Raw genomic sequence first — 14,110 nt, forward strand, 5'->3', positions numbered from 1 at the left:
GCCCCCGACCTGCACTTTCCGCCTGGCCCCGCCCCATCCGCGGCGTCCGCCTCTCCCGATTGGGCGGGCGAGGGGAGGAGGCGGGGCGCGGCCCGCGGGCCACACGGCCCTGCGCGGTGCAGCGGTGGGTGCGCTTGACTGACAGGCGGCGGCGGCGCGGTTGCGACGGCAGGTGAGTTCCGGGCCGTCGCCGGCTGCTTCGGGGGGCCGGGCCTCTCCGAGCAGGGGCTACCCGAGCCTGGCTCCGGGCCGGCTGGGGCCTGGCCCTGCCAGGTGCGCAGAACGCCGCTGCCAGGTGAGCGGAGCCCGGGACCCCCGGCCGCCGCCGCCCTCTCCTCTCCTCCGGCCGGCGCCCAGGGGGTGTCCTCTGGGGCCCCGATGCCCCACTTGGAGCCCTGGAGGGCTCGTTGCTTCTCCGGAACGGGGGCCGCCATCTCTTTTATCTCTGCGGGGCCTGACCCAGCGTTGAAAGCACGAGTGTGGCGTCTCGGGGCGCTGACTTATTCCCCCGGGGTCTGGGCCCTGACGTGCATTTTTTTCTTTAGGGATAAAAGATGACCACTTCTTAGCAGTGGTGAATTAAAGTCCTGGCGCCGACTGCCCCGCTAATGATGGCCTCCAGCCACTTCATCCCCGCGTCCGATGTTTTGAACCTACTCCTGGAGGGTTTTGAGGGGAGAGGGCCCCTCCTCGTGTGCTTGCCGTCCGCCTCCCCGGACCTTCAGGGGCCTTGTTTTCGTCCTTTGTCACGAGGACTGTCGCTCTGCCCTCCGCCCTTTCCACCCCGAGGATGCCGTGAGGCTTAGTTTATTTGAAAACAAACAAACGGGCATCAACGAACGCTTAGGAAATGAGTAAATATATCAGTGATGGCTTACAGGACTTTTAGGAACCTCTTAAATAGTTTTCCTTTTCTCAGTATAGGCCAGTCCTTTTCTTTGAAAGCACTGCCTCGTATTAAGCGCTACTGTGTGGCAGGCCCTGGGCTAAGCATTATCTCGGTGAGCTCCCACAGCAATCCTATGAAGTAGATCGAGTTATTTTTCATTTTGCAAACGAGACTTTGGTTCAGAGAGGCAGTAAGTGCCTGAAGTTACACAGCTGGAAGGTGGGGCAGGGATCAGTGGCAGGCCCACGTCTGCTGCAGGTTATGCCCAGTACCCAGCACAGTAGAAGCTTAGTAAATGTTTGCTGCAGCTGCTGTTATTATAGCTCATTGGCTGGGGGGAGGGGCTGACGGAGACTGTTTTGGTTTCCTCTTCTGGAAGACCATTCAGACGCAGGGCAGCACTTCTGGAATGCCTTCCTTTTCTCTGGAACAGTCTCTCCTGAGATTGCTGTTGAGACAAATGAACTCAGACTTCTTGGAACAGCTTTTTGGCTTTGATCGAAAGCCGTATATTAAAATCTCAAAGTCTTGCCTTCTGCAGTCTGGTTCAACCAACCCCAGATGCACCTGGGAATCACTGGACACCCTGTCCCTGCTGGCTGAAGGGGAAGCCCCCCGGGGAATTGCTGCAAGAACCCAGGGAGTCCGTGTCTGCAGACATCACCCTTTCAGAGGTAGCTCTGATTTTGCCCACCCAGCTGCCCTCCTACTAGGAGGAACTGGACAGCACCAAGGAGAGGGCCAGAAGGCCAAGGACATTTCTGGATCCTTCTTCTCTTCTGCCATCCCAGGAAGGAGCGTCTGGTACAAATGAGCTGGGGGCCAGAGTACCCAGTGCTACTCACCCCCTGGGCTGTGGCAGATCTCACTGTGACCTACTTAGCAAAAGCTGTGCTGGAAACGTAGCAGCTGTGAATGTGGCAGTGGGTGGCCAGGCTAAGGGACTGCAGACCCTCTAAGTCTTGCTGGGCCTTTTTTGGGGGGTGAGATGAAACTGCTTCTCAGAGGGAGCCTCCGGGAAATGTGGGTTCTCTTCAGTTCAGAGATGTGTCATGCTATAGTTTTGAGAGTTTAGTTGTTTAAGGAAATTACGCGTTTGGCTTGAATTTGGGTTGGTTTGCGAGCTCCTTCCTGGAGCCTGGCTTGTTTCAGGGTTCAGTGAACATTAATGTCTAGGTAGATTTGGGATGCAGCAAAGCAATTGTAGTTTGCAGTTTGGCTATAGTAAGTGTTCAGTAAAAGTTTGTTGGACTAATTATTCAGATGGTCACTGAGCTTTTACTATATAGAGCAGGCACTGTTCTAAGTGCTTGAAGTATGCAGGGAGCAAAAGAGATGAAAGATCCCTGATCTAGTGGACTTCAGGTTCTTCTTCTTTTTTTTTTTAGATTTTGTTTATTTATTTATTTGAGAGAGAATGAGAGCATGAGCTGAGGAGGGGGTGGGGGGGGAGAGGAGGAGCAGAGGGAGAGGGACAAGCAGACTCCATGCTGAGGGCGGGCCTTGATCCCACCACCCTGAGATCATGACCTGAGCCGAAATCAAGAGTCGCACGCTCAACCAACTGAGCCACCCAGGCACCCCTGGACTTTAGGTTTTAATAACATAAGTATGTAAAGTATATTAGAAGGTGATGAGTGGTATGGAAATAGAATGAGGCAAGGGAATTACGAGTGGGAGGGGGTATTGAGTTGCAAATTTAAATTGGTATATTCTCGTTTGGGATTAGGTCGGTAACATGATAAAGCAGTGGACTGAGTTATAGGTCCTGACCCTCAGTACAATCCCCCGTTCTGCCACCTTACCTTGTGACTCTGGGCAGGAGCCTTCTCTTCTCGGAGCCTCTTTCCCCACCGGAGTCCCTCTTCTTTCATTTACTGGCTGTGTGACCTTTGGCGTGAACCTCTCTGACCCTCTCCTGCTTTGCGGTTTTAGGGGTCTTAGTCTGAGTTCTGCTTATACTTATGCACTCTAGGGTTTGTGGCTTCTCAGTGACTGGGGCCAGTCACTGCTTCCAGCCTGCTGACCCCCAAAGACCACCAGCCTGGGGTGGCCCCAAACCCATGCCCTCTCCAATTAACTGACTCCTCGAGAGCCTGGGACAAATTGCAGTGCCAGGCTTCAGAGGTGTTATTGTAGACTTCAGGAGTTTAAGTTGAGCAGAAAAATGCTTTGTGAAGCATGACTCAGAAGTGGCTCTTGTGAAGGAGGCCAGGGGAAGCTGCCCTCTGAATGTGGGTGTTTGGCTTGGAGGAGGTAAAGATCATCCCCACTCCAGGCTGGCTGGGGCTGTTGGGGAGACTGTGGAGCTGACAGTTCAGAGCACTGACTTCAGGGTGGGCAGTCCCAAGGTCAAATTCTGGATCAGCAGCTCAGTAGCTGTGTGACCTCCAGCCAGTTACTCCACCTCTCTGAGCCTCAGCCTCTCCTCCAGTGATGGGCAGGCAGGCAGGAGATGGGTTTAGCTCCCAGTTGTTGCCTGCCCTCCAGGATGGTGGTAAGGATTCAGTGAGGTCTGTTAGTGTCAGTTCCAGTACACGGGGCCATTCAGGGCAGGGGGGGGTAGGGTGGGTAAGGCAAATGAGGAGCACTGGAGGTGTGGGAGAACAGAGGTGTGGGGGAAGCAAGATTTGTCAAGGCAGGAGGAGGCTGAGGGTTCTGCTTGGGAGTCAGGAGATTGTTGGATTCTTAGGGAATTAAGACTGGGTTGACGGAAGGGATATATTTGGGCTTTAGGAGAAATGGAGTTGCTTGGAAGCAGGGCAGAGAGAAGAAGGCAGGAGGGAGGGAAAGGGCTCATGCTCTGAGGGCCAGAGGGTCATGGAGGGGTGTGGACAGGTGTGTGGAGTGTGGGATGGCTGGTGTAATAAGGATCAGAGCAGGTGGCTGTCTCTGTGTTAGCGGGGACTTGGCAGCACCCCTCTCTTGTCCTAAGGAACTGGCTTCCTAGCTGGGAGGAGGAGGTGGCCAGAACTGCCAGGAAAATGATGAGTAATGGGCACCCTAGGCCTGATCTGAGCGGCTGATGCCAGGCCCAGAGGTGCTGCCTGCCTGCCCGCCCGCCCGCTGGCTGGGGGCACTTTCCCCCTTTCTTGCTGCAGGTCCCAGGGAGGGAAAAGTGCCTGCCCTCCCTCAGGCTGAACCCTCTCGGAAGCCTCACTGGGGCCTGCAATGGGTGGGCTCTGAGCCAGACCTGCCAGGGCCTCCCTCCCCCAGCTTTCTGTGCCCCAGGAGCGGAGGCTGGCATGGCCAGTCGGGAGAGGGAGGACCTTGCTGACGCCCAGCAGCACAGCTGCTTTCAGGGGCCTGTTCCTGGGAGCCAGCTCCCTCGGCAGCATAGGTTTCTTTTTCTTTCGGTTTTTATTAAGTGCCTGCTGTGTGCACTCCAATTATTTGCACAAAGGCAAGAATGGGAAGCGCTGTGAAGGCAGATACAGCCTGGTTCCTTCCTTGCTGTGTCGCTTCCTCACTGTATGGTCTTGGGCAAATGGCTTCCTGTGTCTGGGCCTCCATTCATCCTCCCTAAAATGAGAAACAGCTTTCCTTACGTGAAGAGTGTAGGAGAAGCACTGGGCATAGTGCCTGGTCAGAGTCAGCGCTGTCCTGGGCCACGGAGCCCAGGCTGAAAAGCTGATGGAGGGCACCCTTGGGCGTGTGACTCACACCCCCACCTGTCTCAGTCCCCTGATCTATAAAACATGGCCAGTAACACAAATTATAGCACAGAACATTTCTGAGCGTCCTTGCTTTGCAGGTAAATACAGACCCTGAGCCACCCTGGAAGTCCACGTGATCAGAATGCTAAATCCTCCCTGTGCATTGTCTCCCTGCACCCTCCCATAACGCTAGTTGCCATCTTTGCCCCCATTTCACGGATGTGGAAACTGAGGGGCAACTGATTTACCTAAAGACACACAGCTTGCAAGTGACCAGCAAGGAGCTGAACGCAGGGCTAGCTATCTCACTGCCTTCTGGAATTAGGGTCAGCCCCAGGGCTAACGTATGTGAAGCAGCCGACACAGGGGAAGAGCACAGGAAAAGGTGGCTGGCTAGTAATGATCGCATCCCTGGTGGCTGTGTATAACTACCCTGGGGTTAAGGGCAGGGCCCAAACCTGGCGTGTGTTACATTACCCCAAGCCAAGCCAGTTGGGTACCAAGATAAAATGAAGTGAAAGCTTCTAGGCAGCAGAGAAAAGTGGAGTGCAGACCTTATAGACCAGGTGTTTCTGACGTTTCAGGTCCTATGTCGGAAGAGTAAACACCCAAAGTTTACAATACTACCGCTCAACTTTGTCCTTCCTACAAACTGTTTTTAAACATCAGCTTTGAAAAAAAATGTTAGTAAACCTCAAACTTCCTTTGTTGGGCATGCTCATACACTGCTGGTAGGCAGATAAATTTATATAGTGGATCTAGAGAGAAATTGGTCAATGTGTATCCAGAGCCTTCAGCACATACATTTTTTTTTTTAAGATTTTATTTATTTATTTGACACAGAGAGAGACAGCGAGAGAGGGAGAAGCAGGCTTCCCGCCGAACAGGGATCCTGATGCGGGGCTCGATCCCAGGACCCTGGAATCATGACCTGAGCCGAAGGCAGACCCTTAACGACTGAGCCACCCAGGCGCCCCCAGCACATACATTTTGACCTAGTAATTTTTCCTGGATCAAAGATGTAGTCCAAAGATTTATATTTCAAAATATTTCTCACTGCCTTATTTATAATGGCAACACACACACACACACAAATACCCTAAGTGTCCAAGAGTAAGAAAGCGACTAAGTAAGGTGTAGCTTAAATTCTATGTGGGACATGAGTCAGCCATTAAAAATGAAGTTGTTGAAAAGAAGTTTATTGACAGGAGAAATGTACGTGATCTAAACAGAAGAACCTTGTATACAAACTGTATCTGTTATATTCTAATTTCGTTTTTTAAGTTAGGCATTCCTACACATGAACAAGACTAACACAGTAACCATCTTACCCCCACCCCCAGGTGGATCACAGGTGATTTTTATGCCATTTTATGTTTGTCAGTGTTCTCCAGCTTCTACAGAGGTGTATATTAATTGTATTGAAACCACACAAAAAGCCTTTTTCTATTTTCAGGGTAAGTGGGAGGCGATGAAAAATTTTAATCCAACACGGAAGTTATTGAGGCAAAAGCAAAGGCGTTAAGAGCAGATCTTCAAGTGAATGAGTCACATGATGAAAGGTTATACTTTCAAGCCACTCGGGTAGCAGCTGAGGCACTTCCTCTCTCAGAGCTTCTGGGACCACTCAGATGCTGCCCCCTCTCTAAAATGGGCCTCAGGTGTCCTGTTCACACCCTGGGGGTCTGGAGAGCCCCCAAGGGATGGAGGTCATGCTTCCCCAGTGTTCTCTCAGGGACCTGGGGAAAAGCAAGCCCCACCTTGGGTATAGAGATTACTTAAAATCTTTTAGGGGCTCCTGGCTGGCTCCGTTGGTAGAGTATGTGGCTCTTAATCTCAGCGTTGTGAGTTTAAGCCCCACATTGGGCATGGAGCCTACTTAAAAATAAAATAAAATCTTTAAAAAAAAATAAAGGGCTTTTAATCAACTTTATTGAGATATAATTTACATACAGTAAAATGCATGCACTTTAAAGATGTAGTTCCTGAGATTTAACAGGTATAGAGACCTGGCTAAATCACACTCCAATCAAAATCTAGAACATTCCAACACCACAGAAAGTTCCCTCTTTACAGTGTAGCCTCACCCTCTGCCCCAGGCAACCACTGTCCCCATTTCTAACACCTTAGGTTAGTTTTGTCTGTTTTGAAATTCCATATAAAGAGAATCCTAGAGTATGTGCTCTTTTGTATCTGACTTCTTTTGCTCAGTTTAACGTGTCTGGAATTGACCCATGTTGCTGTGCATATCCAGGGTTCTTTTTGATGCTGACTAGTGTCCCATTGTATGAATATAATGGTAGTTGGCTTCAGTTCCCTGTTGTTGGACACTGGGAGGTCTTCGCAATTTTGGGCTGTTACGTATAAAGCTACCATGAATGTTTGCATACAAATCTTTGTGTAGAGGTATGTTTTCATTTCTCCTGGGTGAATATCCAACAGTGGAATTGCAGGCTCATGTGATAAGTGTGTGCTTGACTTTGTAGGAATCTGCCTGGCTATTTTCCAGCTTTTGATATTATTTTACAGTCCTATCAATATAGGCAAATTCCTTCACATCTTCAGCAACCCCTGGTATTGAAGATTTTATTAGTTCTAGATGTTCTTGGTGCTGTGAGATGTTATCTTGCAAACGATGTTGAGCATGCTCTCGTGTGCTTGTTGGCCATTCTTACCTGGTGAAGTACCCGCTCCATCCTTCACCCGTTTCACAAAATTGGACACTTTATCCTTCTTTGGGTTGTAAGAGTTCTTTATGTATTTTGGATATTTGTTAGATACATGTATTGTGAACATTTTCTCCCAGGCTGTGGCTTGCTTTTTCATTCCCCTAACAGCATCTTTTGAAAAGAAAAATGTTTAATTTTGAGAAAGTCCAGTTTTTCAATGTTGCCTTTTATAAAGAACACCTTTCGTGTTCTAAGACCTTCGTGGACTCCAGAGTTGCAGAGATTCTCTCCTAGGATTTCCTCTAGAAGTTCTAGAGTTTTAATGTTTGCTCTTGTTCAGTCTGAAGTCAGGAGAACTGGCAGCCGGGGCCGTGCTGGGGCTGGTGGTGGAGGGGTCAGGGATGTGGGGTGGCGCGGGTCCACCCCCGCTGGGGGAGGCGCATCTGCAGCAGTACCCTGCTGGCTCCAAAGACGGACCTCAAAGGCTCTGCGGGCTTTGTAAAGCTCCCAAACCAAGTGTACCAAAAATTGGTGGACACGGGGCTTGAACTCACATTACGGTAGCAGGTGAATCCAGATTGGGAACGTGAATGTTAATCAACTCCTCTTCCTCATAGATTTGTTGTCTCCAGAGCATACAGGTGCTTCCCCCAGAATAAACAAGACTGTACAGGTGGAACAGTTCAGAGTTTTAATCCAAAGAGGTGGTTTTGGGGCACCTGGGTGGCTCCGTCGTTAAGCGTCTGATTTCGGCTCAGGTCATGATCTCAGGGTCGTGGGATCGAGCCCCATGGCCGGTTCCCCGCTGAGTGGGGAGTCTGTTTGTCCCTCTCCCTCTGCCCCTCCCCCTGCTTGTGCTCTCTCTCTCTCTCGCTCGCTTGCTCAAATAATAAAATCTTAAAAAAAAAAAGAAAGAAAACACGAATTTCTGGAAACAGAAGATGAGGAAGAGAGAAAGCTTGTTGAAAACATGAAGGACTGTTTACCTCTCTCTGTGGCGGGTAGCAATCGTGTGAATGAAGTGAAGGGCAAAAGAGTTGGAGGAAGGCAGGGTGCTGCCGGGGTTGAGAATGGTGAACGTTGGGGGTTTTACAGTCCTAAGAAGTGTGTTGCTAAGAACACATGCGCAAGACTTGAAAGATGTCACCGATCACGTATGCTCTGAGAGGCGCAGCAGCAGGAAGCAGCCGCCCGCAGGCAGGGCGGCGTGCCCGGAGCCCTCCGGCACATGCGGAAGGAGGGAACGCGTGGCTCAGGCGGAGGAGCCGCAGATGCAGCTGGTGACCGATGTGAAGGCCAGAGGCAAAGGTGGAAAACCGAAGGGCTCTGAAGCTGAGCTCCAGCGGTGCCACGAGCAAATGAAGAACTAGAGGAAAAAGAATTAGGGGAAGATGTTGTCAGTTTGAAAATGAGAAAGCCAACGGGGCATCTCAAGGATGTATTTTATTTTTATTTTTTTAAAGATTTTATTTATTTATTTGACAGTGAGAGAGGGAACACAAGCAAGGGGAGAGGGAGAGAGAGAAGCAGGCTTCCCGCTGAGCAGGGAGCCCGATGCGGGACTCGATCCCAGGACCCTGGGATCATGACCTGAGCCGAAGGCAGACGCCCAACGACTGAGCCACCCAGGCGCCCCACGAGGATGTATTTTAGAATAACCCGACTCTTCCAGAACCTCGGAAAAGAACAAGAAGAAAGGGAAGAACTTTTAAACACTTTGTTGACCACCAATTACATAAAGTCTATGATCCATGTCTAAATAAGTTTTGTATATGATGTGAGGTGGGTTAAAGGTCATTTTTCCCCCATACAGAGAGCCTTTGTTGAAAGGACTGTCTTTTGCCGGTTGAATTACATCAGTACTTTTTTTTATTTTTATTTTTTAAGATTTTATTTATTTGAGAGAGAGAGCATGCACAAGCGAGACGGAGAAGCAGATTCCCCACTAAGCGTGGAGCCTAATGCAGGGCTTGATCCCAGGACCCTGAGATCACAGCCTGAGCTGAAGGCAGATGCTTAATCCACTGAGCTGCCTGGGCACCCCTATCAATACCTTTTTTGAAATCATTGGACCACATTATGTGCGGGTCCAACTCTAGGCTTTCGCGTCTATTCCCTCGAGCCGTATGTCTTTGTTTAAGCCAATGCCACACTGACTTGATTACTGAACCTTTATAGAAAGTCTTCAGTCAGAAGGTATAAGTCTTCCAACTCTGTGCTTTTTCCAGATTGTTTGGGCTCTTCTAGGTCTTTCTTTCTGTATACATTTTAGAATTAGCTTGACAATTTCTGCAAGAAAGCTTGCTGGGATTTTGATTGAGATTGCATTGAATCTGTAGCCCAATTTGGGCAGAATGGATATCTTTTTTTTTTTTTTTAAAGATTTTATTTATTTATTTGAGAGAGAGAGAGAGCACATGAGAGGGGGGAGGGTCAGAGGGAGAAGCAGACTCCCTGCTGAGCAGGGAGCCTGATGCGGGACTCGATCCGGGGACTCCAGGATCATGACCTGAGCCGAAGGCAGTCGCTCAAACAACTGAGCCACCCAGGCGCCACAGAATGGATATCTTAATATTGAGTACGCCAGTCCACGAACATGGTGTATCTCTTCACATATTTAGATCTAATTTAATTCCGTGCATAGGAAGATTCAATATTTACATTTTTAAAAATATTTTTATTTATTTGTCAGAGAGAGCACAAGCAGAGGGAGCAGGAGAGGGAGAAGCAGGCTTCCTGCTGAGCAGGGAGCCCAATGTGGGACTCGATCCCAGGACTCTGGGGTCATGACCTGAGCTGAAGGCAGACGCTTAACCGACTGAGCCACCCAGGTGTCCCTCAATATTTACATTTTTAATGGCTGCACGGTACAACAGAGTGTGGTTGTATCATTATTTGTCCAGTGCCTGTTGCCGTTCGCTCAGATTACATCCAGTTCCCCCATTATAAACAGCTCATATCTTTGTCATTCTGTCTTTGCACATACCCTGATTACTTACTTAGAAAAAAATCTGGAGCCACGTTAACCCTCTGGACTCTTCTTCGCTATTTGCCTTATTTAAACTGGTGATTTGTGTGCAGTGAAATGTGGAATGTCAGTGATCTGGGCGTATTTTGGTGAGGCGCCAACAGCACAGTGATTTAGAACAGGAGGCAGCAAACTGTGGCAGCAGGTCCTGGGTTATCTTGCAGAGCCCTGGAGCTATGAATTAAAAAAAAATAGTTTTAATACATTGTAAAAAGAAAAAAAAGTGCAAAGAAGAATATGTGATCAAGATTGACACGGCCCACAAAGCCTAAATTATTTACTGCCTGGTCCTTTATAGACAAGGTTTGTCGAACCTGGATTCAGAGCCTGGCTCTGTACCAGACAATCTGATCGAGTACCCACGTGTGACTGACTAGCTGAGGATTGACTTTGGCCAAGTCCTGTAGTTAGTTACTCAAGCTCCAGTTCTGTTTCTTCTGTAAAACAGGGGCAATGAGGGTACATGGGGGGTTGTTAGCCACAGGGCTCTTTTTTTTTTTTCCCCTATCTGAGGTTGGAGGAACTTAAGTAGTCTGATTGCACGTGTGAATCCAGATGGGCCCGTTGCCATCATCCCTGTCCTGGGCACCGCTCATGGCACTGGGCATCAGGCTCATAAGCTGGCTCTGCCATCTAGCTGGAGAGATGGGCCACACACCCAAGACACTCCCTCCCCTCTCTTCCCAGCCTCCTGACCGTACTGCAGCTTGGCAATGCGGTGCACTTGACCTCAGTGGAAATGAAAAAAAAAAAGAAAAAAAAAACAACAACAATCCTAAAAATCTGGCTTTGAGTGAAGAGGCTTGGAATTTAGAACCTTGAGCCCATCATTGTCATGTGACCATTTTAAATGTTAGCTTCTAACTGCCTCTCTCTCTTTGAACTGCCCACATCTGGGGGACTGTGGCCCAGCAGGGAAGGGGGGGGCAGTGGCGACACGTGGATGGACTCAGTTGTGCCTCTAGCCTGGGGTTGCTCAAGACTTGGGGGCTGGGGGTTCTGAGCAGCACAGGATCCTTGGGAGGCACCAAGGATGATCTGAGGGTCTCGGGCATGCGTGGAAGGGGCTGAGCCTTCCGTCCAGAGGGTTCACAGGTGGTGGCAGCCAGAGGGAGCATTAGCTGGAGAGCCCTGTGGCCCTCTCTTACAGACCCTTGAAGGTCTCTGCTCTCGGGGATCACAGAGGTAATGCCCAGCAGTGGCTAGTGAAGGGTCCAACACCCCCAAGGAGGGGCTGGCCCTATTTGCCAGCTCTGCACAAGCCTTTAGCTACCCTGGGAGTGTTTTTACTGTCCCCGTGGTTGGACTGAGGAGCCTGTCCAGCCTGTGGATGCCTCAAATGTCCAAAAATTCACTTGCCCCTCCCAGGAGGAATTCGGGCCTATTTTCAGCCCCTGGTCGGTGCGAAGAGTGGTTTTGAAATAACAGAGCTGCATGAAGTGCGCTGGTTTGTCCCCCCAGGTTCCCTGCCAGAGGCCTGCACTCACCCCAGCCGGCGCAGCGCCCCACCACTGCCAGCTGTCCACGGAGAATGTGGATGTCAGCTGCTTCCTGGGGGTGGCGCTCTACACAGAGGTAGGCCCACAGCCTGCCCGTCTGAAGCACGGATCGAGGAGGAAAGTCTTTTAGGTGAAATAACGGAACTGTGGTTGTCTTTTTTCTTTTTTCAAGTCCTTATCTTTTAGAAGAACATGCGCAGATGAAATGACGTGGTGTCTGGGATCTGCTGCAAAAAAAGAGGAAGTGGGAGGTTGGGCTGAAGCAGGGTTGGCCACTCAGGGCTCAGGGCTGAAGCTAGGTGATGGGTACATGGGAGTGAGCCGTGCAGTTCTGTCTGCTGCTTATGTTTACATTTTCCCAAGTTAAAAAGAGAGCGAACACAGGTGGGGCCTTACGAGTCTGACCAGCTTGCAGGTCAGCCTTAGCTCTCGCATTCCTTTCTGTGAGACCTGAGAGAAGAAGGAACCCCTATTTCCTAATCTGTAAAAGGGGCTTAATCACAGCTGCCTGGAAGATGGCTGGGGGAGTTTGTAATGAGCTAATGTATGGAGACCACTTAGTGTGTTACCTGGAACCTTATCAGCACCCCGGAACAGCTGTTCTGGCTGGGAGCCTGGGCTCGTTGACCCCTGGCTGGCCATTTCTGGTGGGGAGGGGCCTTCCAGGAGAGCTGGGGGTCTGCCTCCCTCGGTGGACACGCAGCCTCTGCCTTCGATCCAACCACCTTGGCTCCACTTCATCTTTGGTTGGTTTGGACCTTGTTGGGCAACAGTTTGGAGCTAGAATCAACAGTCAGATTCCTGGGTGTGATTTCTGCTAAACTTTTGGGTGGCTGAAGCAAATTCAGTGATTTCTTTTTAGGCATTTTCTTTGGCAATAATTGTAACTCACAGGATGTTGCCACAAATGTCACTCAGTCTCCCCCAGTGGTACCACATCTTTGGCATGTCTGCAGTACGTACGGTATCCCAGCCAGTAGAGTTGATGGTGGTGCACCCCACAGCACTTACTCATGTTTTACCAGTTTTACACGTACCCATTTGTGAGTCCTTGAGCAATCCACTGGGGTCGATGTTACCGTCACACCCAATTCTCAGAGAAGGACAGTGAGGCTCAGAGTAGTTACATGGCTTCCCGGAGTCACCAGCCGATGTGTGGCAGAGTCAGGGCCCGAGACCAAAGTTGTGCACTGAGCCAGTAACCACATGCCTCCCTCCCCCAGAGGCTGCCGTTAACCCAGTCTCCCTGCGTTTTCTTGTAGGTGAGCCCAGGCCAGAATGGGGGACTCCAGGGACCTTTGCCCTCACCTTGACTCCATAGGGGAGGTGACCAAGGAGGACTTGCTGTTCAAATCTAAGGTAAAGGGTCAGACCTTCCAGGGCTGGGGCCCATGCCCAGGGGCACTGCCTTCCTGAGGTACAGAGGTTTCTGAAGGCGGTGGAAGAACCAACTCTCCGAGAGTCTCTGGTTAGCCTTTTGTGTAAATGGAAGGGCTGGTGTCTGCTCGAGGCCTTCCGGGGTCTGCGTCCTAATGGCCATTAATTATCACTTAGCTCACTCCATCTGGGAGCCGCTAATGCTCTGTGCATTAGCTGCTGGAGCGGGTGCCCAGAGCCTTTCCAGGGCAGGGCATGAATCACGCCTTGAGAGTCCATGGACATTTTGACACATGTGACCTGAGGAGGGCCCCGGGCAGGCCCAAAGCAAGAAGGTGGGCCACTCTGAGTGGGGAGGATGTGTCTTTGTCTAGAAAAATATTTTGAATCGGCGTAATACTTCCCTGTGGTTCAAAATCAAACAATATAAAAATACCAGCGTCAAGAAGTCCCCCTCCCAGCCTCTGTGCTCCCCCTCCCCGCCCCCCCTTTAGGGAGCCGCTTACAGGAGTTTCTTTTGTACCTCTTCAGAGTTTCTTTATGCAAATATGCTTATTTTTCATTTCCCCTTCGTTCCATAAAAGGTAGCATGCTGCAGACACTTAGGTAACTTGCTTTATTCACCGGACAGTGTATCCTGGAGCTCTTTCAATCCTGGTACATAGACAGTTTTCTCACTCTTAGCCCTGGCGTTGCATGGTATCTCGTTGTGTGGACCCCATAACTCAGCCTCTGTGGGCAGACACCATGGCTCTTCGCATGTGGTGAATGTGATGCTGTGATGAATGGCCTCGTGGGAGTGCCGCTGTGTGCTGGGGGGGGGGGGGGGGGGGGGGGGGGGGAAGAGTGTGTGGAGGACACTCCCGGGAATGGGGTCTGGGGTCAGATTCCTAGACACACTGCTGGCTCTTCTTTCTGGGCACCTGATGCTGGTCCCTCAGCCTCCCTCCACCAGCAGGTCCTGGGTGGCCTTTGGCCTGAGCTGGCTTAGC

The 14,110-nt window shown here is 50.4% G+C and overlaps 1 protein-coding gene across 4 annotated transcripts in view; it reads left to right on the plus strand.

Annotated features, from left to right (window-relative positions):
* The first annotated feature begins 86 nt into the window (after positions 1-86).
* The window catches only part of USP20 (ubiquitin specific peptidase 20), a 40,244-nt gene continuing 26,220 nt past the window's right edge, over positions 87-14,110 (plus strand). For 3 of the 4 annotated variants that reach the window (XM_021691320.2, XM_021691318.1, XM_021691321.1), the window contains exons 1-3: positions 87-172; positions 11,704-11,817; positions 13,004-13,100. In XM_021691320.2, the coding sequence (XP_021546995.1) occupies positions 13,020-13,100 (81 nt within the window). In that variant the 5' untranslated portion in view covers positions 87-172; positions 11,704-11,817; positions 13,004-13,019. Of the gene's footprint in view, positions 173-11,703; positions 11,872-13,003; positions 13,101-14,110 lie in introns of those variants that run through there. The other variant, XM_021691319.1, reaches the window with a different exon arrangement.

This window comes from Neomonachus schauinslandi, chromosome 13, assembly GCF_002201575.2.
Source record: "Neomonachus schauinslandi chromosome 13, ASM220157v2, whole genome shotgun sequence".
Taxonomy (NCBI): domain Eukaryota; kingdom Metazoa; phylum Chordata; class Mammalia; order Carnivora; family Phocidae; genus Neomonachus; species Neomonachus schauinslandi.